General features: G+C 39.1%; 1 protein-coding gene and 1 long non-coding RNA gene across 4 annotated transcripts; both read right to left on the bottom strand.

Annotated features, from left to right (window-relative positions):
- Window positions 1-2,594: 2,594 nt before the first annotated feature.
- Window positions 2,595-3,568, bottom strand: LOC112177717. The gene is made up of 3 exons (XM_024315978.1): window positions 3,340-3,568; window positions 3,038-3,090; window positions 2,595-2,924 (listed from the first exon to the last, which is right to left on the bottom strand). The coding sequence occupies exons 1-3, from the start codon at window positions 3,566-3,568 to the stop codon at window positions 2,595-2,597; spliced, it is 612 nt and encodes a 203-aa protein (XP_024171746.1).
- A 4,387-nt stretch (window positions 3,569-7,955) lies between these two features.
- Window positions 7,956-18,061, bottom strand: LOC121050547. Of its 3 annotated transcripts, none has more exons than XR_005803316.1 (4): window positions 17,929-18,061; window positions 17,624-17,826; window positions 17,008-17,071; window positions 7,956-8,140 (listed from the first exon to the last, which is right to left on the bottom strand). It is a non-coding gene; the product is annotated as an uncharacterized LOC121050547 (long non-coding RNA). The 3 variants fall into 3 exon arrangements; XR_005803314.1 differs by lacking the exon at window positions 7,956-8,140 and adding an exon at window positions 16,200-16,422; XR_005803315.1 differs by lacking the exon at window positions 7,956-8,140 and adding an exon at window positions 16,200-16,422 and having other exon boundaries at window positions 17,624-17,756; window positions 17,929-18,043.
- Window positions 18,062-24,595: the final 6,534 nt, after the last annotated feature.

The raw sequence follows: 24,595 nt of genomic DNA on the forward strand, positions 1-24,595 counted from the left end.
GTAGTGTTGCCATGTTGAATTATGTCCTGTGAAAGTGGTTTTGGCCTAGTTCCCCCTTACTCTTGTACCTTTCTTCTCTTTTAATAAAATTTCGACTAAGGGCGATGAGTTAGCTCTTATGTCGCTTTCCTAAAAAAATAAAGAAAAAAGTATGAATTTGTAGTGTAACACGAATATTAATTTTTATGATCTTTTTAGTTTATATTAAAATTTAATTACTTGATACAATTTACTTTAAATTATTAGTTGATACATTATACATAATTTATACTTAAAATTATTAGTTAATACATTATACTCACCTTATACTTAAAGTTACTAGGTGATGTATTAAAATTTAGGGTTAAATATTGTTTAGTCCCTGAACTTTTGCTGAAAAAAACTTCAGTCTCTCGCCTTTTAATTTGACATGTTTACTCCTTGTTCTTTCAGTTTTACACCGAATAGGTCTATTCCGTTAGACTCTGTTAAATTGTGCCGTTAACTCTCTATTTTAATTATAAAATTACTATTATACCCCTGACTTTCTTTTTCTTTAATTTTTTAATTGTTTTTATTCTTCTCTCTAATTTTTTTCTTGAGATTTGCACCAATAAAATTACTAATTGTTTTTATTCTTCTCTTTTATTTTTGCTTTCTTTAATTTTTTTTCTCTTTTATTTTTTTTTATTTTGATTCGCACCAATAAATTACTAATTTTTTTAATTGTTTTTATTCTTCTCTTTAGTTTTTTTAGTTGTTTTTATTCTTCTCTTTTATTTTTTCTTCTCTTTTAAGGATAAAAATTACTATTATATTCCACCCCTTGTTTCTTCTGTTATGACTAATTTTACTGGGTGTTTGGGTGAACCGGAGAAGAAAAAAATAATCATAACCAATAGGTCTATTCCGTTACAATCCGTTAAATTGTGCCGTTATCTCTCTATTTTAAGGATAAAATTACTATTATAGCCCTGAATTTATTTTTCTTTAATTATTTCAAATTGTTTTTATTCTTCTCTTTTATTTTTTTTTCTTCTAATTCACACCAATTCTTTTATAAAAGTCATATTAAAAGTTAGGACTATTTTTTTTCTTCTCTTGCTCACCTAAATTAACACCCAATAAAATTAGTCATAACAAAAGAAACAAGGGAGGGAATATAATAGTAATTTTTATCCTTAAAAGAGAAGAAAAAATTAAAGAGAAGAATAAAAATAATTAAAAAAATTAAAGAGAAGAATAAAAAAATTAGTAATTTTATTTGTGTGAATCAGAAGAAAAAAATGAAAGAGAAGAATAAAAATAATTTAAAAATTCTAGTAATTTTATTGGTGCGAACTAGAAGAAAAAAAAATTAAAAAAAATTAAAGAAACCAAAAATAAAAGAGAAGAATAAAAAAAATTAGTAATTTTATTGGTGCGAATCAGAAAAAAAAGAAGAAGAAAAAAGAAGAATAAAAACAATTAAACAAAATTAAAGAAAGAGAAAGTCAGGGGTATAATAGTAATTTTATCCTTAAAATAGAGAGTTAACGGCACAATTTAACGGAGTCTAACGGAGTGGACCTATTAGGTATAAAGCTGAAAGAACAGAGAGTAAACATGTCAAATTAAAAGGCGAGGGACTGAAGTGTTTTTTCAGCAAAAGTTTAGGGTCGACTAAACAGTATTTAGCTAATTAGTTGATACATTGTACCTCATTTATATTTGTACTAATACAATTTTTTTTTTAAATAACGTAGCAACTTCAAGCACAAGATTTGTAGAGAGCTGCGATGACCAAAGAGAAAAGAAGGCCAAAAAAAGATGATTTCAATAGTTTAGAATGTTATGAGATCGTGTTGGGCTTTCAACAATTTAGTGACATTCCAAGCCATACCTCTTCGACTGGAGGAACCTTAAGAGGAGGAAGTGAACGGATGCATACACAACAATCCGTTCATGATTCTCATGTCAACTTGGACATAGTTGCAGATGAGGTAAATGTTGATGTAACTCCCAATCCTTTGGTGAGGCCTCAAGGAAAGAAGGCTATCAAAGAAACTATCCGGAAAGGAAAGAAGACATCTAAAAGAAGGCTTCCAACCTCCTTTCACCGGTGGATACTATCCGCAACATCCTTTGCCGGTGGCTTCCCACAATCACCATTCACCAATGGATTCCCACAACCACCATTCACCGACGGTTTTCCACAACCACCTTTCACCGGTGGTTTCCCACAACCACCTTTCACTAGTGGAGTCCCTTCACCTTTCTCTTCGGGTCGATCCACCAACCCCAACCTACTGATGACCCCTCAAACACAAATTGGATTCCTATTGAAGATGAGGATGAGGAAAATTAGGGAGTTATATATTTTAAATAATTGTATTGTTCTTATTCCAATGCTTGGTCTGTCACTTATGTAATATAAATGTCATGAAATGAAAATTTATTTGAATATGTGGGTACATTGAAAGGAAGTCCTCAAGCAATACACTTACAAATGAAAAGCATACAAACATAATGAAAAACACAAAAACTAAATGAAAACCACACAAACATAATGAAAAACACACACACTAAATGAAAAACACACAAAGAGACAGTAGCCAATTATTCAAATAGCAGATCTAGATACGCCTGTTGCCTTTAACTTCCCAAAAGTGCTTAATGAGATCTTCCTGAAGGTTTGAGTGAGTGTACTCAGATCTAATTTTTTGGTATCGATCCATGGATCCGTTCATATAATGATCATCTCTACCAACAGGATCAAAGTCACTACCGGTGAGTCCTTCCCATACCTTAGAAATCTTGGGCCTCATATTGTTCTCCTCTTCTTCATCGGATTCCAACTCATCATCGCTGTCTTCAGGTAGTTCATCCTCGACAATCATGTTGTGTAAAATAATACAAGTCAACATGATGTATTGATTGTCCTCTTTATCCCACAAGCAGCTCCTCTAACAATACCAAAGCATGACTATAATATACCAAAACATCTTTCCACATCCTTCCCATACCCCTCTTGAGCCTTTGAAAACTTGATTTCTTTGGGGCGTGTAGGACTACGAACAGTTTTCAAGAAAGTTGCCCACCGAAGATAAATACTGTCAGCCAGATAGTAGCCTAAATTGTGAATTTTGTTATTCACTTAGAATTGGATCTGAGGTACTGTACCAGCAGTAAGCTCGTCAAACAACGGGGACTTTGCCAGGACGTTGAGGTAGTTGCATGCTCTGGGCATTCTAAAGAATGCGTGCCAAATTCAGGTGTCGTACAATGCGACTGCTTCTAGGATGATAGTGGGGATATGTTTTCGACCATTATATTCTCCAGCCCAACCAGAAGGGCAATTCTTCCATTGTCAATGCATACAATCAATGCTCCCAATCATTCCTGAAAAACCTCTTTTCTCAGCTTTGGCCAAAAGTCGTTTGAGGTCGACCGCATTAGGAGCGCGGAGATATTCTACTGAGTATAGATTAACAATTCCTCTTGTAAATTGCTGAAGGACTGTGATGGAGATGGATTTCGTCATCCGACAATACACAGCACATTGATCTGCCCCAGCACCGTACGCAAGCATTTGCAAGGAAGACGTCATCTTTTGCTCTGTAAGTAGTCCGACTTTCTTGGTTGAATCTAATTTTTGAACAAGTATCAATCATACTGGCAGAGGTCAGTAAATATACGCTGGAAGACATTGCATTGAGGCTCATCCTATAATGTGTTCGAAACTCCCAATCTTTGAACATTCGATGTTTGACAAAGTAGTCGGCCATCAAATTTTTGCCCCTTTCTTCTCTAAGTCTCTCCTCGTTTGTTGCACGACCCGGATGAGAACCGCGCCTTCGAGTTTAGTTTGTAGATTCAAAAACTACTGCGATCACAATGACGTTGGTGATCATCATCTCTTCATCATCTTCATCCCTAGACCGTCGAATTTTATCCCACAATGTATTCATTAAAATCAGGGAAATTGAGGAAATATGTAATGCTAGAGATAAGAAAAAGGTGAAGGTTTGTTAAGCTTGGATTGTGTGTATATGGAGTGCAAAGATTAGGTCTATTTATTGATATTTTTCATACCGATTATGATAACTTGATGAGGATACATGTCAACATTTCATTCTTCGTAATCTTATCCAAAAATTTAGATAAGATTACATTCACAATAACAGTCAGATTGAATAGTGTGCGAGTGATCTAGTTCGTCCAAACTTGTCGGTGAGTTTTTTCACTCTTTTAAAAAAAAATGTCGGTGGTGTGTGATAAAAGTGTCAGTGGAGTGTTAAAAATAAAATTGGCGTGGAGATATAATTTGTCTACCCAAAAAAATATCTTTGGTTGCATTTCCAAAATGTTCATAAATAGTATTTATTTACATCATATGTTTCTCATTTACACTAAAAAAATTAATAAAATATTCAATGAACAGTAACTGACCCGGTGACCCTGACCCAACGGGTGAAAACATATGTCCAGTGGCAGTGAACAGTTTACTGACTTGGTGACCTTGTGACCCTAACCCATTGACCTAACGGTTGAGCTTGCTCTTAGAAATAGTGTTATGGTCTGTTGCAAACTTCTCATTGACGGCAATGATGAGAGTGTTTAATTTTTGAGAATTAAGTTCCTAGTCAAAGACACTCGTACTGTGACTTCATCCTTCATTTCATTTTTTTTACTCATATCTTGCGAGAAGCAAACTTTGTGCTAATATTAGGGCAGACATTAGTTAGTCTTCTACACAATCTCTTTCCTAATTAAGATCACACTCTTCCCCTCTCAACAAGTAATGCTTTTTATTTTGATCAACAAAATTTCAGCTATTTGAGAGTCTTTCGATATTTTCAAAGAAAAAAATATCAAGGTTCCATCATTTATTACGAACCATCAGTCTTTCGATAATATCCCCATCAGTTTCAATAGCTCCTCCATCCTAGCTATAACTCGATCAACTTTAAGGGCATGTTTACTTACTTGGAATGAGAGAGAATGAATACGGAGTAAAAACATTCTTGTGTTTACTAACACATAAAGGAATCGGAATGATTCCGGGTAAAAGAATTCCTGAGTTTACTAACACATGAAGGAATCAGAATAGGTGTAGGTCCCACCTCTTTATCAGGAATCGATTCCCGAATATTCAGGAATTTGATTACGAAGGGAGGAGATGGGTTTATGAATCAATACCGATTCCTTTCTTCTCTCATTCCACTTGTCTCCGATTCATGATTATTTCTATTCCAAGTAAGTAAACGTGCCATAAAAACTAGCTAGAGCTTAATTAATTGGTCCACACTTTGGATATCTATATCAATGTACCCTCTCCCAAAATATCAGGTTGACTATTACTAAGCAGCCATGACTGCAAATACTACTTAAGATAAACTCTTAAACAGAAGACGAATACGAGCCTCTAGAAAGGGGCCGGGAATGATGCTCGGATACCACTAGGAATAGGCCAATAATAACACAAGGCACTTGATGCATGAACATATATTAATTAAGTATTTAGATGCCCCTAATCACAAGGCAGTTGACAAGTCCCCCTTAAAAATGAGTTATTAGACCAGTACCTAAAACACTAATGGCCGAGAAAGAGTAGTGCCGCCACATTGCCACTTTGGTACTTCATTCTTGAGCGATGAAACTTCCAAGTGATTTGTTAGTTGTTGCTAAGGGCAACTCCAACCATTGGGTGCCAAATAAAATTTTTGCCAATTATAAGACTTTGGTTCTCCAACCATGGGTTTTTGGTGGATCTGATCCTATAAATATGTGACTTGGACTCATTTGTATTCTCATATTTAAGACAATTCCAAGACCAAGACTAAGCACAGTGGCCCGGGATCACACTTTCTGCTTACCCAGCCCAACATCGACAAGGATACGCTAGAGGAGTTCGGTGGGTAGCATGCGCAGAAGGGAGAACGGGGGAGGAGGAAGACCCGCCCAATTGCGCTGGAGAGAGAAAAAGCAGCTGTAGTGGTCTGCTCCAGTAGGCCCCGCAAGGCTGGGTTTTTTTTGCTGCCGAGCGTTGGGAACATAATCCACGGCTGAGATCGCTCCATTTTGAATATGGACGGTCCAATGTGCCTTTATTTTTATTTTTATTTTTTTTACTCAAACTGATCTATTTTCAATCTGATGGCTCAGATTTGAGGGAAAAAAAACTTATCAACGGCTCTTATTAAATGAAGGGTTATTATTTCCTTTTTGTTTCGAAAAAATATTTAAAAAATTACCAGAAAATTGAGGGAAAAAAAATATACCCGTTGGAACAGTAAATTGTAGGAAATTCTATAAATACCAGCCCATTCTTTTCTATTTCCTCACACCAAATATCCTTCATCTCATTATACTCATATTATATTTTAATCAGGAATAGTGAAAATAGCACCCCTATATGGCACCTGATTGTTGGAGATGAGAATTGAGTCATATATGAATAGTGCAACAAGGGGGTGCTAAAATGAGAATAGCACCCCCAAATAGAGCCAATGGTTGGAGTTGCCCTAACAGCATTTCCATCGGTTTGTCTATGACCGGCCTCCACATAGATTTGTTGAGGTGGTGACTGGCCTACCCCAAAATCTCTCTTCCACCAACACAAGCTTGACCGGGCAAAGGATGACCTTTCTTGACCGAAGCCAAGAAAAAAGGCAAGAGGATGACATTTTCCTTGACCCAGCCAAGGCCTGTGACAGCTCGGCCCACACCCAAGCGTGGGTGACGTATGCGGAGAGAGAAGAGAAACAGATGCGTTGATGAAGAGACTGAAGCAGGAGAAGCTGACGCGTGGCGCCGTAGCAAGCAGAAACTGAAGCCCAGTCGTTATAGTGAGGGGGCCCGAAGTTGCCACGTGGAAGATAGCCGTTGGTCCTATTTGAAATCTGGGCCTAACGGTCAGACAATCCTAGCCCTTCGTTTCAATTAAATGGCCGATCCTACGGTGGTCAATTAACATGCATTATATATGTTTGTAACGTAAAAATGAACAGTAAAATACTCAACGAACAGTGGAAATGAACAGTAAAAGAAAAACGGGTAGAAACCCATGTCCAGTGGCAGTGAACAGTAACTTGACTGGTCGACGCCTTGACTTTTCGACCTTGACATTTTTTAAGTACAGGTGCACTTGCTCTAAGAAGAGCCTAATATGAGACAAGTCAAGCAACTAAGAGAACCTGTGTTTAACTCCAAACCCACATTTAAAATGACCAGCAATACCATTATATATATAGACTATATAATCACTCGTTTATATATGAACGAAATTCCCCCCAGCTTTCAAACTTAATTTAGATTATCCACTTGCACACACGGTTGGTAATCAACTATAAATTTGATGTAAGTTGTCCGGCCATTTGTTATTTGAATTTGGATATTTAATGATTTTTTGTAGTACACGCATGTTTTTATTATGTATAACATTTTTCAGATAATAATTTATTATTTAGATAATTTTTATTATCTCCATGACAATTCATGTGGTAAGTAAGAAAAATTCTTTAATAAGGTACGTAAATAAGGTCTTTATTAGAGTAATATAGAGTATTGTTAAGTAATGAGTTCGCAAAGTGATAATATTGTATGCATGTGAGATACATGCACTGTAACATGAATTTTTACATCCAAGTAAACTGATTACACCAAGATTAAATATGTTCATAAATATATATATATATATATATATATATATTTATATCCATTGATGGAAAATGAAGTGGTGGCGATCTTACAGAGGAAGTTGTTGCATTTCATCCTTGGTTTCTTCCTTTACCGAGTGAATTTATTTGGCCGAAAAGAATCACAAGCATAACCTCCAAAAGAATACAACGCAGGGAAGAATACAAGAAAAAAGGAGACAACATGAAACTATAATATGCAGAAATGCTTGAACAGCAGCGGATATGCACATTTCGATGGGCATTATTATAATTTTTTTTTACCCTTCCAATGAAAGAACAATTAAGAGTGCCAAAGCAATTGGCTGCTTGAAATGTCAAACAATTTAACAAGGAGAAAATGTCGATAAAAGTTCAGTCATGGGATAATCAAAATGACGAACAAATGGCCCATTTCCTCAGACTCGATTAACTGAAACTACTTGCTTCCTAGGGCATTGTTTCTCCTTGAATAAAGTAGAGTCTTCTGCATCACCTCTCGACTGCAAAGCCAAACAAGGAATTTTTCAGTGGTTTACTTCCAAATATAAAATAAAAAGTGTATAAGCTAACATGCATATAACATTTTTTTTTTCACTTGAGTAAAAGCTATGAAGTTCTGAATAAAAATGGTGTGAACAATAGGAGACACAAAGTTAAGACCATAATAGATGATTGAATAGAGTTAAGAGTCTATACAACCTTTAGGATCCTTAGTTTGGACTTTGTATTCTAGTTACAGCGAACAAATGGTTTATAAACTTTGATTATTTATCACTTTCACTAACTCTTTCATCAAGTATAAGCTTAAAGGTAGACTAGAGATGCACATACATGGTATCTGCCGGCTATAATCAGCACTAATACCAGACCACCTCACTTTGTCAGAGGAGTCTTGACGGTGTGACCTCCGAGAACAAACAAGCTAACCTTCACCGAAAAACCAGTTCCATGCCGAGACTGAAACATGCCTCGACGCACCTACACGCCCCACCCGAAGTCGTCCGTGTGGAAGGGATGAAAATTCATCAGACTGAAGCATATTAGTCCCACATCGAAAACAAGACTGAAGTAACTCATTGTTCCACCTTAAAAAGATCCACTTCTCTCTCTTCATTCATTACACATTTAATAGCTACTTACTGCTACCTTGTCAATACAAATACATCGTCTAACTTTAGCATCGGAAGAGCGAAGACAGCCAACCGCGGCCTCCCCTCTTGATGCCGTTGTATTTCTCTTGATAGATAGCAGGACCTTGCGAACTCACAACATATCGGAAGATTAAACCCTCGTCCATGTTATCAGAAGTCGACGCCTTGCAGAGGTATTCTAAGCATTAACATTGGTGTCGTCTGTGGAAACCCCTTTAAACTAAAGGCCACTCCTCTATAAATCTACCATGGCTAGCGGTAGCGGAAATGGCGTTGACGACCAGACAAACCAATCTGTCAACCCTCAACCCACGAACCCTGCCAATCCAACAATCACAGTCAACCGCAAATTGTTCACTACACCGGCTAACACTGATAGGTGACCCCTCAGCACCCCCGAGGTACCCCTAACATAGTTCGCTGTGGAGAACCAAATCGGCACCAGCCGTCAAGTGCCAAGCCGAGACCTCGCCTCCATGTTGGAACTAGCTTTGGCAGACCTGGACAAAGTAAACAGAGAGCGGGAGAAAGAAAGAAAGGAGAAGACGGAAGCTCAAAACCAAGTGGCGTCACTATTATCAAAATTCGACGAGCTGAAGAAGGCACTAGGGACTAACGCAAATTCGGCACCAAGCGAACACTCGCAAAGCACAAGGCTCAACCCAAGCACAAGGGTAAGGGCAGCACCGACATCAGTAATCTGGATGAATGTCGCTCTAAACCCACCTAAACTGACAAGATTAGGGCTAGCCCCACCGCCACATTTGGTGCAGGAGCAGGTAACAGGTAGCAGACTCACAGCCATAATACCACAACTCATCCAACGCAGGCTAGCAGAGAGGAGCGGCAAATGTGCCAGCTACCTGGAAAATTGTGGCACAAAATCCGCAAATCCCCAGGCCTACTGTCGATGCCACCACCTTAATCCTAGAAAAAATGCGGGAACTAGAAGAAAGGTTAATTAGAGTTGCAACAAGCACCCTACAACCAACTCAAAACCCGCTATTTGACGCGCGTCTAGGCCCATTTACTGCTAAAATTTTGCAAAGCATCAGACCGACATATGCGAAGACTCCCAAGATTGCCCAATTTAGCGGTTTGACAAACCCATTTGTCCACATGGACAAGTTCAAAAAGGTAACCAACCAACAACAAAGGTATGACGACGCAACTCTCTGTCATTTATTCAGCGAAACATTGGACGGTGAGGCAATGAGCTGGTTCTTTGAGTGCCCCCCAGGCTCCATACACTCATTCTCATCCCTATCAAATGCATTTCTGTCACGATTCATCCTCATGACGGACAGTTATCACAACTCAAGCCAATTGTTCAGCGTCAAGCAGAGCATTGACGAATGGTTAAAGGCATTTGTAACGAAATGGAGGACTGCCACATCAAGGTGTCGGGACCTGGACAAAACAATGGCATTGGCGGCCTTCAAGCAAGGGCTCCTCAAGGCAAAATTCTTGTACCACCTTAACTACAATTGCCCAAATGACACATACGACCATGTCATGAGTGAAGCAGTCTTACACGCCCAGGCGGAGTACAACACTTATAGCGCAACCCCACCACCACCATAAACTCCACAAAAGACATCCCAGCCCCCCACATTCCAACAAGGAAACACCACCACCACCACCACCCCAAATATCAACTCACCACCAAATAACAAAAAGAGGGAATGGCAATAGGGCAATTACCAAGACAAGCGCAAAGAGACCAGCAATACCACAACAAGGGAAATAGATTTTTCCATAATGATCGCCGCGACAATTGTAACAATAAGCCCGCTACGAACCCTCAAAAGTTTGAAGTATTCATGGTATTGACGACTTCGTATGAAGAAAAATATGATCAATGTAAGGATTAAATTCCGCCACCACCCCCAAGAAAATATTCCAAAGTAGGAAAGCCCAGAAACATTGGCAAATGGTGTAAACACCATGAAGATAGTGGCCATAACACCAACGATTGCAACGCCCTCAAAACTGCAATCGACCTCCCTCTCAGCTATCTCCATTTTTAGGGCCGCCAATTCGGAGTTCAGGTCAAGGATGGTGGCAATGTCAGCGATAGTTTTGTAAACTGCATGCTTGAACTTTTCCTTCACATCAAGGAGAGCACAATCGAGCTTAGCAATGTTCCCCTAGGTGGTTTTGTTCTTCTCTCTCTGCCACCAAGTCACGTTGAGCTTGCAGAAGTTCCTGCTTCAACTTATGCTCCTCCGATGAATCCTGGTAGAGGTAAAGCTCGTAGGCACCCTTCAAAATAAGGTCCAAGGATGTCTCTAACTTCGATGCCACCACTGGGCAGGGAACTCTCCCCTCGCTGCCAAAACCAAGGCGCTCATACACCTTGTACAGAAAACCTTATTGACTAGTGGGCGCACGTTGCACCAACCCAAGGACAGGATTGTATGAGACAAACCCACCTCCCCTGGAACCTTGGCTACCGCCAACCGCCACATGCTTCTCGACAACCTTTACCTTTTTTGCAGGATCAGGAGGAATGGCGAAGGAGCCAATTTTCCTCTTCTGCAGGACAGTAGATAGCCCCTCAGACTAACCAATGGCGCTCCCGCCAAAGCTTGAACCCTCGACAACGCTCCCACCAACATCTTTCCTGTCATGTTTGACCCCTCCCTTGTCCGCCATAATTTTCTTTCTCTTCTCTCTCTCAACATCCTTCTTCTCCTCCTTGTTACCATCTTCATCTGCCACATTCAGCTCTCCAACAACAGTCGTAGTCTTCTCTTGAAGCTTGCCAGTAGGAAGTTCCAGAACCAATCCAGTCTCCTCTTTTTCCTGCCCAGCCTCGTCCGCCACATCTCTCTCTTTGCAGCCAATCTTCTTCTTCTTCAACTTTACGCGAGTGGAATGCAGGAGAGCTTCCAGAATCTTCGCTTCTGTCCCTCTGTTACCGCCCTCGTCTTAGGGTCGATGGTCTTCTTGTGCACTTTGACAGACTCGTCAAGCATGAAGTGAACATAATCTTTAATCCCACAAGGGTCTGCCATCGCCTTCTTCAGAACTTCGTCGGTCCTCTTGTACGTTTGAATTGCCGCTGCAAAAAAAAAAAAAAAAAAAAAACACACACACACACACACAAAATTCAGGTAACAACAAGAACGTAACAAAGTACATAGATCCAATGACAAGTATCAATTACTGGGCTCACGAGTCAGGGCCAAGTGAATAAGCAGTGACCAATGTGATAGAACGCGGAGATCAAGACAGTTCTTGTTTGTCCGACAGTAGTGCACACGACACACCGGCTATTGTTCACTATCCGTCAACTTCGATCTCCAGCCCTCTGCAAACACACACACAAGTTATCACATAACGAGGCAAACACAATGGTTAAAGGTAATGGCAGAGTCAACAAAAAAAAAAAATGAACACTCAATACAAAGATAAGCAATCAAACAACAACCTTTTATTGCTTGAAACTTCGATGAAACCCTAAATCGCGGAGGCTTGGCCCCTTTTGGCCTTGTGTCATATTCCCAACCTTCCGTAGCAACGCACACGACAACATGTCATGTAGTAGAAGAATCGGGGGTATGTTCCAGAAGTTTCAGAGCTCCAGGCCGACGAGTTAGTTTCAGGGTGCCACCATAATTCTTCCTCTCATTGTATGTCAACTTATAAAAGAATAAAACCTCCGCCACCAAAGGAAATTCTCACCCCGACAAGTCCCATAAGGCGGTCAAGACTAACAACATCTTCTACATATTTATGAAAACTTGGTCAACCGCAACATTCAACTTGTGCAGCAGATACTGTAGACTCGGAAGTAGCAGCAGCTTCACGTAGTGGTGGAGGATGGCTTCATGAATAGCGGTATAACCCTTCTCTAAGTAAGTAGCTTTCTCATCCTTTTGTAATGGCCGCAATTTCATGATACTGGGAAGTCGGAATCGCTCTCGCAGCTTATTTATTTTCCTCCACGACATGATAGAGGAATGTTCATCCGCCCCGGTACCATCATTGAGGGTCTAAGAAAAATTGGTAGGCTGAGAGTTTGCCCCTTCTCAACTCCAACCCCCTCGTCACTTTGACCCGAAGAGTCAACACTATCCTCGCTACTGTCGGACTTCTCCGCCACCTCACTTTGACGAACAATCTCATGCTCATCACTTTGACGCTACACCATTCGTGGCCGAGAAATGGTTTGTAGCGGAGCTATGTCTAGCGGTTCCTCGAAACTACCTCCTACAGAAGTAGGACGATGCAATGAGTCAATAAAGTCTCTCTCCGAGGAGTTAAGTGACGACACATCATGCGCAGATTCTTCGCTACTTGAAATATTGATAACGTCCCCCATACCCCACAAATGCTCTAACCTAGAAGTTAGCAGTCAAGTTAGATCTAAACCTACCCTATGCTAGTAGCCACAGGAACTCACTCAAGAACACAATCGTTCAAAACCCAGAAAAAAAAAACCAAACAAAATCCACAGACCATCAAACACAATACATAGCAAAACACAAGCATATTTGTACGACCCCTATAAGGCACTGGCACTCGCAAAAAAATGCAAAACCCAAACAAGAACATAAAATCTCAAAAAGAGGAGGCATACCTCAACTTTACCAACAGGAAGACAGAAGAACAACAAAACAGTTTAGGCGAAGACGATATCGGTTTCTCCACTCGATTTTTGCTCCTTCACTCGATCGTCAGTACTCTCACTCACTTTCTAGTTCTCTCTCTCTCTCTCTCTCTCAACAAAGAAGACAAAGAAGAGTTTGCAAAATAGGGCAAAGTGAAGAAAACACGACTTCGTTTCCCCCTTAAATACAAACACCCTCAATAAATACCCACTGTCAAAAAAAATAACCGCCATACAAGATTGCACTACGTACCCCCACTAACCGAGACGTTGCCTCGGTAAAACACCCATGAAGTCATAAATGCGCATTTATGGCCAAAAGATTGTTCCAAATCTTAGCACAAAAGTAAAAATTCAAATGGCTCACCGCCAACACCCTCGTTTCACCGTTAACACCTTAGTCACACCGCTAGTAAACATCATGTTTCGACAACAACATTGTTTCTCCTCTAAGGTTATACCCAATGAAAGTCAACATTTACAAAGCCAATATTCCAGAAAACTAGGCTCACTGCAAAAATCCATGCTCCACCGTCAACATCCTTTGTGCACCGCCAACATCTTGTTTGCACCAACAACTTTGGAACAACTAGCATAATTGTTTGTTAATAACGGACCTCCTCGCGGTAAACCAATTTCATTCCAAGTTCATACCCCGTTAACCGCTAACAAACTTAGTTTCCCAACATCGTCATTATAGCCGCCAAAAGGCAACATAATCACACCAATCGACATAATCCAAACATAGCGGGGAGGTAACCAGTAATGGACACCCCACTTATTATCAGTACATCGACCTCTACGAGAATGTGCAGTCAAGTTTTTCTCCTCCGGAAAAGGGTAAGGGACGTATTAACATAGCCTACGAAAACCACTGATCAAGCTGTTAAACTCCCAACATTAAGGCACCCCTCAAGCTGTCAAGCAGCTCCCCTTACCAAACAATCACGTGACCAAAGTCTTTTTTAGTTGGGGAATGGCGGACTCCCTGGAGGGCCCGACAGGGGCCCACCAGAAAGGGCATAAGCGTTCGCTCAGACAAAGGCCATGATTGACGACGCACTCTGACTGATTACACCCGAAATGTAGCCTAGGGTTTCGCCTCAGCTACAATAACTCCCCAACCAAGAAATCCCTCTTTAACTGGGGACTTAGGGGACTTGTAAATACATGGTATCTGCTGGCCATAATCAGCACTCATACCAGACCACCTCACTTTGTCAGAGGAGCCTTGACAGTATGACCTCCAGGAACACAGCAAGCTAACCTTCACCAACAAACCAGTTCCATGCCCAGGCCGAAACATACCTCAACATGCCGACACGTGCCGCCTGAAGTCATCCCTATGGAAGGGATGGAAAGTCATCAGATTGAAGCATATCAGTCCCACATCGAAAACAAAACGGTAGTAACTTATTATTGTACCTATAAAATGTCAATTTCTCTCTCTTCATTCATTATACAATTAATAGCTACCTACCGCTACCTTGTCAATACAAATACATCGTCTAACTTTAGCATCGGAGGAGCGAAGACTGCCAACCACGGTCTCTCCTCTTAACACCGTTGTATTTCTCTTGACAGATAACGGGACCTTGCGAACTCACAACATATCGGAAGATTGGACCCTCGTCCACTTTATCGGAAGGCGACGCCTTGCGGAGGTATTCTGAGCATTAATAAGAGATAATTTCAACCATACACAAATCTGACACTACCATAGTTTACAATTCATGCATTGTTATAGTAGCTTAAGAATATTCTAAAAAAATAAAATAAAAAAATATTTCAATCAAAAGGAGTTACAATCTTCAAGCGAGCTTGTCTTCTGAAGAACAACGGAGGGATGTTGTCATATAGACTAACTCTATTCAATCATCTATTATGGTATTAACTTTGTGTCTCCTATTGTTCACACCATTTTTATAACAGAATCCGAACCGGATTTCAGCCTGAAACCTGAACCGGGCCTGCCGGGGCCTACCTTAGGTAAAGTTTTGTCAAAAATTCGATAGAACTTACCTAAAAATGGACTACTCAAATTTAGCAAAACCTGGACATGAAGCTTAAACTAACATCTCAACACCAAATATACATTCCAAATATTTACATTCCAGGTATTTTACATTCCAGATAGTAATTCATCTTAGCACACCCATAACATCCAAATTCTCAAGTATTAAACATTCTTCCAACTTAAGTTTGGTTATTAGAGCAATTCTACAAATTTAAGCTGATATAATACATAAGTAGGTTAAGTGATAACCTACAGTCAAAAAGGAAGTGGTGGATCCTAAGCCTCGAATTCCTGAATGCACGACCTCGGCAATCTAAAATCTGGGCAGTTGAAAAACCGAAGGGCCCAGGGAAAAACATTCAAAACCGTTAGAGTGAGTGGACAAAAATAAAGTACTTTACTAAAGAAATTAACGTAAAGTGAATGCTTTCCCATCTTCTTCAACTTAAATCCGGCATGCAACTTAGTGAAATAACCATTTAAAGCCATCACTTAAAAATCAAGGTTCAGTGTAAAATATTCGATGACTAGAAGGTACTACCGACTAGTCACCTCATGCCATCTGGAGGACACTGCTGACTAGATGACGCATCGGAGGGTATTGCTGACATAAACCGACCTAAGTTTCACCTCGAAACCCTAGTACGAGCCTGTGGGACCCTCTTTCAGTGAAATCCTACCGAAAAATCTACAGAACCTCCCCTAAAGTAGGCTACCCAAAATTCACAAAACCTGGACATGATTAAAATTAAGCTCCTACTTAGATACGCATTCCAATATTTACATTCCAAGTGTATATGTTACATTCAGGAAGTACGAATTCCACCTTAACCTCCATACGATAACATCAGAGCGGTGCTACATAACTAAGCCGATATCATACAAAGTAGGTTAAGTATTAACCTACAATCAAAACGGAAGCGCTGATTCCTATGCCTCAAGTTCCTGGACGCGATCTCGGCCAATCTGAAATCTGGGCATTTGAAACCAAAGGGCCTAGGGGAAAATATTTAAAAACCGTTAGAGTGAGTGGACAAAACTGAGACAAGTTATGAAACAATTAATTGAATGCTTCCCCATTTCTCTTGTTAACAAAACTGACAAACAACGAGATTTCACAACGTTTCTAACTCAATTTTTTTTTTTTTGAAATATCCTTTTTTAAGAAACCTCGTTTGATGACTAGAGAGGACTGCTGTCTAGTCATCTCATGCCATCTGGAGGGGACTGCCGCCCAGATGTCGCATCGGAAGGGACTGCCGACTAGATTTAAGAGGCGGTGGTTAGAAGGGACTGCCGACTAACCACAGGTAGTTAGAAGGGACTACCGACCAACTACCTCATGTCACCTGGAAGGGACTGCCGACCGAGATGTAGTCTGGAAGGGACTACTGATCAGACTATTATCTAGAAGGGACTGCCGACTAGGTAATGTACGCATGCGCCGAAGATAGCCTCCTTGCCAACTCCTTTCTTTAAATCCATTTCTTTCCATGAAACCACATATACTCAAATAGTATTCCATTAAAAACTTAATACCATGCTACATGCATTATTTAAATAAAATAAAAATCCACTCACAGGTGAGTCTCGCAGCTAATCTGCTGCCTGCCCATGTCCTCCTTGCTCGAGGGATCAGTACGTCCTGTAACAATTGGCAGGATAAAATTAACCTCGATAAGAAATTAATCTAAGAGTCAAAGCTTAATCCTTTGGAAATTAATACTCATTACTCAAAAGAAATTTCCTCTAACAACTAATTCTTCAATTTAGGATTCAACTCTTGAATTTCGGAATTCCTTACAATTTCAATGCTCTCAGAACTCTAATCTTCACAAGGATCATTCCGATAACTTAACCAATTTAATTCCAATTTCTTAACCAAAACTAACCACCAAATTATAAAATAATTCTCTTTCCAAAATCTCCAAATTCTCTCTTAATTTTTCCTTTTCAAATCACAATCTCCTCTCTAATTTCCCAACAAAATAATTCAACAATAGCCTTTTACCAAGAGATTTAACCCATAACATTTATAAACCATAATAATCAAACAACCATAATCAATATCAAACTCCAAAGAAATCTCAATACCCAACAACCTCAAGTCTAACACAAAACTCAAAGATTAAATCCAATTTCGGTCAACCTATTTAGCTCAAAATCATCTCCACAACACACCCAACAATTAATATACCTGCAACAATAACCAAATTGAAGCAGAAATGGACGGAAAGATCAAACAAAAACCAAGAACTCGACAATTACTGTTCATGTTACTGTTAACACTCTCAAACACCTTCACATCTTCCTCCACCGATCAAAACAAGCTGCAACAAGGTTAGGAACGCGTTCAGCACCTCACCAACAACCAAAATCCTCAAAGAATCCGGCCGGAAACTGCCAGAAACTGGAGATTAAAGCAAATCCCGATTTTTCCCATTTATGAAAATTTCCTCTTCAAATCTCAAAAATCAAAACTACCCAAGGTGAAAAACTTACATGACTAGGTAGAGAAGGAGGAGAGGATCACGCCATGCCAAGCGGTTCGTCCTGGGGTGGCCGGACGGCGACAAAATCGCCGGAAAACCAGAAACGGCACAAAGGAGAAGAAAAGAGGAGGGGGAGGTCGGGCCTGTCCCTTCTTTGGCTGCTTTGACTTCTCTCTTCTCTATCCTAAAATAGAAATTCTTTTAAAACAACATCTATGAATAGTAACTTTCCATTTTTGTCTTAACTTTCCCGAAAAACTCCGATTTAGATAAACGACGTGTCCACGAACTTTATTTTTTGTATACTACGGCATTCTCGAGAAAATTTCCAACTTAACAAACAAAAGAAAAAGTCAACTCCTCGGTCAATAATGGTAACCAAATAACTAGTAATAACTTTAAGGTACGGGGCATTACAACTGCCAACCGGAATCTAGGAGGCGATGCTTAGAGGGTACTGCCGACTAATCACACATAGTTAGAGGGTGCTGCTGACTGACTACCTCATGCCATCTGGAGGGTGCTTCTGAGCAGGTAACGCAAATGAGAGGATTGCCGACCGGAATATAGTCTTAAGGGTACTGCTAACCAGACTATTACCTGGAGGGTACTACCGACTAGTTAATGCATGCATGCGACATATGATAGCCTCCTTATCAAGTCACGTTTTAAAAATACAATTTTTTTCGATATCACTGAAATCGTACTTAAACAAATATTTTTATGTCTCAAATTAAATTCATAATCGTATTCCAGACTGCATGCATAATTTAATTTAAAATCAAAAGTCCACTCACAGGTAAGCCTCACAGCTATGCCTGCTGCCTACTAGGATGCTCCTCACTCAAGGGCTCACTACGTCCTGTACAATTTAGCAGCATATAAATAATAAAAGATGAACAGTTTAAAATCGACAATTACTTCCACAAAGTATTAATAACTCAATTATTTACTCAATTCCCTTAAACCCAGCTTTTCCAATTTAGGATTCATAATACTCGGAATCCAAGATTCTCAATGATTTACCAATATCAAAATCCTCTTTTAACATTCCCTAATTTTCTTTTAACATGCTCCAATCCTCTAAGGATACCCATCAAGTTCAATTTATAAAAACGAATATAAACCTCCAATAAATCTCAAAACTAACTCTCTCCGATCAACATCGAAACTCAAATTCTCCTAAAATGGTGGCCAAAGAATCCAATTCACTAGGTATAATTTATAAACTAAAACAATACATTTTTAGTGGCTGCATGCGCCACACCAGTGGCGGCGCGTGGGCTTCATGCGCAACCACACCAACACCAACATCCGGCCACACCACCTACACCAAAATGATCCCCACAACCTGTATCATAACTTTTATACCTACAGCAACAATCGATTCACAACTAATTGGTCGAAAATCGGCCCGAAAGTAAAAATCCGATAATTCCACTATTCAGTTTTGATTCTTCCTCCTTCGGCCAAATTGAGCTGCAAGATGGGTAGGAAAACGATTAGTGCCTCCCTAGCAACAAAACCCACTAAGATTTCCTACCTGAAACCGCCAGAAATCAGAAACCGAAACCGAAACGAAAATCAGCGAAACGCTGAATTGACCAAACTCACTTCGATTTGCTCAAATCAAGACTTTTGAACTTGAAATACTTACATGGGATGGAAGAGAAGGATGAGAGGATCAAATTGTGACCGGCAGCGTGCTCGGCGGCAGTCTGACAGCGAAGAAATCACCGGAATTCGAATCCGGGTCCGAACAACGAAAAAGAGAAGGCCTCAGGTTTGGGGTCAGAGTTTTGCTGCAATAATTCTCTCCCCCTTTCCAAAAATAGAAACCCCAATAAGTACACCAAGACAAGGAATACTAACTTAAGTTTTTCGATCTTAACTTTTCCATCTGAACTCCAATTTGGGCAAACTACGTATTTACAAACTCGGTTTAACATATTCTACAACTTCCACAAGAAATTTTCTAAATTATCGGGTAAAAGAAAAAGTCAACTCTTCATCCCCTAAACGGTAAAGTAGAAACCCAAGAAGTAAAAAAATCGTCTTTTACTAACGGTAAACTAGTAATAAGTTAAAGTTTTGGTACGGGGCATAACATTTTATTCACAACTTCATGACTTTTACTCAAGTGAAACAAATGTTATATGGCAAGTTAGTTTGTAAGTCACACTCAAGTAATGCTGGTAAAATCTAAATAGACATGATACACATTGAAGTTGTATATATTTAAAACAACTAGCGTGATGATTTAGCTATGATGAAATTTCGCCCGTCTCACACTTTTCGGGAAGGTAATAAAGTTGCAGACTTGTTAGCGAACTATGGTACTACTTCTACAACCTTGGTTTGGTGAGATTTGATCTGTCTCTTCATTCTGTCATCATGTAATAGTGACCGTTTAGGTCATCTGCAATATAGTTATAGATAGTTTGTTCTTGTCTGCCTATTGTTAGGCATTAGGGAGGTATTGGTTTAGTCCCTTTCTCTGTGTATCTCTTTTATTTTTCTTTTAATAAATTTTGAGGCGATAAGGAGGTTTTTGCCTCCCTTATCCCTCTATTCAGCTAAAAAAAATAATAAATAAACAAACTACCGTGATGATTGTCTTTTTTCGTAGTAGGCTTGAATGCCTTCTCGATTTGTCACATAATAACCATTGTGTTAATAGATGGTAATAAATGTTGGAGACCGAAATATGTGACAGGTAAATGAACAATGTACACATTAATAGAAATTAAATACTTGACCAGAAGTTATACATGATAGTTGTTTATCAACATTTATTAGCAAGCAGAAATTGAGTGCAAAATTGTAATAGTCAACTAGATTGCTTCATTAGTTGAGGAAACTGAAAAGAGTTTAAGAGGCTCTTTAACTAGATGATGATTTACTTCATTAGTCTCTCGATAAAGACAAGATTTTTAACACAATTTCATGAAGCTCATATGAAAAATTTGTAAACTACCATTTAAAAAATAATAATTTAATCTAGTTTAGTTATTTAACGTTTTTTTTTTTTGTCTGAAGTTATAATGCTTGCTCATCTAATTTTTGTTCAACCAAACATTTTGTATGGGTATCCTTCACATCCAGCTCCTAGCTTTCTAGTAGATCTTGTTGAAGTTTCAATAGAGAATTAGAGATTGAATTAATTCAACAAGACCATTGCAACATGCAGATTTAGACCGACAATCTCAAGACCAAGCAGCAGGCCATCAAGGCGGCTATCACTACGTACGCAGAGTCTGGTGGCTAAGCTGAGATTATTCCCTCTCTGATTGATTGTTGCTGTGCGTCTGGGAGAACATTGTTAGTTTACTTTAATCTTCTGGTAAAGACTTGGGTGCTTGTCGTTGAAATTCTTTCAGGTTTACAATCACGTAATGTGGCAGGAATCACCCTGCGTCCCTGCCAAGTACTTAGTTCAAGAAACGTAATCTACTTCGTAGCTAACACTTGAAAATCATAGACTCGGGAACCAAGCCAGGTCCAAGATCTCTTCGACTTTGATGTTGTGGCGGCTACCATTAGGACCGACTGCTGTGTTATTCAAAATCACAGCCTAAATGGTCTTGGCATTCTGAACTCTGCTTACTCTTCCGTACTCGATACTCAAGCTTTAATGTCCTCGCTGGGAAGGAGTTGCTGAAAGAAAAACAAGACCCTAAGGATCAACTAACTAAATTAAACAAGCAGTAACTAACTAACTCCAGCAACAAAGAACATCCTTCAAAGTTCAAAGGAAAAAGAAAAAAAAAATCAGCCACTTGGGACAGTTTTAAGTTATTATTCGTGTTTGATGTATCTTTGTGAAGAAGTTCATAACGTATTTTAATGGGTTCCTTATTGGACCTTGGAAGAAAAAAGTCCAACTTCTCGGCCTTTTAGACTGGAAAGAATAGGGCCTAGCTGACACTGAATCAAAGAATTGTATGTTCATTTTGGTTTTTTTTTTTTTTCCTTTTTGAGGAGATGTTCATTATGTCAATCCGATTACTTGTTTTCATCAGATTATGTGCTTTTAGTGAGTTTTCCCTTGCATTAGCTTCAATATTCATTTAGTACTTAGTGTCGCCCTAGTGCCAATCAATCACTGGAAGAGGGATGCTACTGTTCTGACTAGAAGACCAGTGGCGGATCCAGAATCCAATTGTTGTCTAGGTTAATTAGAAGTGTGCAATTTTTTTTTTTTTAGGTTTGGAACTCGGTGGAAGGCTCATCCTCACGCCTTTATTATTTTCAATCAAAACATACAACGGAGGGGACATAAAACCAAACCCTGTAAATTAAAAACTACAAGCATACATTTGTTGTAAAACAACAATAAATTAACTAAATCGTACCCTCCGAGACCCACTCACTTCAAACTCAGCAATCACTAACTAGATGGAAAGGGCATCAACAACAATCTCGGTATTAGGCATAAACCCAGACACTATCACCAAAACTCTCAAATAAAAATTCTCCAATCTGCAACACAAAATGCACATCTTTAAATAAAAAATAATCACAACATAATTAGAAGCCAAAGAAAGCATCAAGAAATCCCAAAGCCCAACAAAACCTCATTCACTTATTGTTACTTTATTTTTTCTTTTTTTTAGCCAGTAATTTATCATCACAGACATCAGTCGGTAATTCTAACTAAATATACAATCATCATAGCCTCATAGGCTATCCACTGACTGACCAACCATGATCAAGAATTCAAGATCCTCAGCTAACATGGAATCTCTCTCTCTCTCTGTGTCTCTCTCTGTCTCTCCCCCAATCCTCAACTTATACAGAAAAGCCCAACTCACAATTAGTCAATTACATCTGCCACTGGGAGCAAACAGAATAGGCGAGAGGAGATCTGGGATTTCTTTGAGAAAACCCCATTGGGAAAAACAGAGCAAGAAGAAGAACAGAGATGTATCAAAAATTCAAAACAAGGGTGATCGATAGAGCTTCATACCTCGTTTACGAGAAGGCGAAAGGTAGTGTGTGAGGCTGTGAGCTATTGTCAGTGCTATGGGAGACTGGGAAGTGGGAATACACGCGACTTTGATGGATAATTTTTTTCTTCTTTGGGTTGGTATGGGCTGAAAGGTAGAGATGTATATATACTTAAAGGATTTTTGGGATCTTGTCTAGGCTTGAGCCCATATAGCCTTCCATGTCCGTCCACCCCTGTAGAAGACCATATTATAAGATGCGTAAAAGAATAAAAATGAGAAGAAAAGATTGCTAACAATATCTTTTTTTTGGTAGTAAAAAATTGCTAACATTCAAGAATAATGTAGCACTATTCGCCTCATGTCTAGAACTAGGGCCTCCTCCCTTCAAATACAGTTTCCAATCACAACTTTATTCTTCCTTAGAATCTAAAGCATGACGGCTACAATTGATGATTACAATGGTAGATAACAAGAAAGAAAAAGGGTTCTAGGCTTCGGAATTTTTTGAAGTATTGATGGGTGTATTGAGTAGATTTTGAACTTTTGTGGGTTGGGGGAGAACTGGTAGGTGGAGTCGGCAATGAAGTCACTCTCGTGGAAAGGTCTGTTCAAATCATCTATACTTGGTTTCTCTATCTTGTCGAGTGTTCTCATTATCTTTATGGCTAATCCATTTCAAACTCATGACAAAACAAAAGGTGAGATTGTTTGAATAATTGATCATGATCCAGCACATCAACTCACTAAGAAGGCCAGGTGTATGATTAGTTTCGACTCTTTTAGTGTTTTGATTATATCAAATTTTAGGCATCTCACTCTTAATAGTCAATCTTCCAATTCATCAATTCCGAGCATAAATTGCTTACACTTTAGGGTCTTCATTTTCTTTGGTTTTTAGTTTTCATTTTTCTAATCGGGAGTGTATTCCATGCACTGTCAGTGCATGGGTACTTGCAATATGAATGGATGTAATTTTTTTGATATTAAAATATATAAAGGAGTGGATTAGATGAGTGAATGTTATTTTTTTAGAGATTAAAATAAGGGGAAATTATAGGTCACTCCCTGTACTTCTAGGGCGTCGACAGTTCAGTCCCTGCTATCTTAATTTTAACAAGTTACTCCCCAGACATTCAAATCTCACACAATGTGGTCCAAAATGACTATTTTACCCCTCACTTCTTCTTTTTTTGTTTTTTGTCTCCCCCCCCCCCCCCCAAAAAAAAAGGTGAGATTGTTTGAATAATTGATCATGATCCAGCACATCAACTCACTAAGAAGGCCAGGTGTATGATTAGTCTCGACTCTTTTAGCGTTTTGATTATATCAAATTTTAGGCATCTCACTCTTAATGGTCAATCTTCCAATTCATCAATTCCGAGCATAAATTGCTTACACTTTAGGGTCTTCATTTTCTTTGGTTTTTAGTTTTCATTTTTCTAACCGGGAGTGTATTCCATGCACTGTCAGTGCATGAGTACTTGCAATATGAATGAATGTAATTTTTTTGATATTAAAATATATAAAGAAGTGGATTAGATGAGTGACTGTTATTTTTTTAGAGATTAAAATAAGAGGAAATTATTGGTCACTCCCTGCTATCTTAATTTTAACAAGTTACTCCCCAGACATTCAAATCTCACACAATGTGGTCCAAAATGACTATTTTACCCCCTCACTTCCTTTTTTTTTGTCTCCCCCCCTCCCCAAACAAAACAAAAGGTG

The sequence above is a fragment of the Rosa chinensis genome, chromosome 7 (assembly GCF_002994745.2).
Source record: "Rosa chinensis cultivar Old Blush chromosome 7, RchiOBHm-V2, whole genome shotgun sequence".
In the NCBI taxonomy this organism is placed as follows: Eukaryota; Viridiplantae; Streptophyta; class Magnoliopsida; order Rosales; family Rosaceae; genus Rosa; species Rosa chinensis.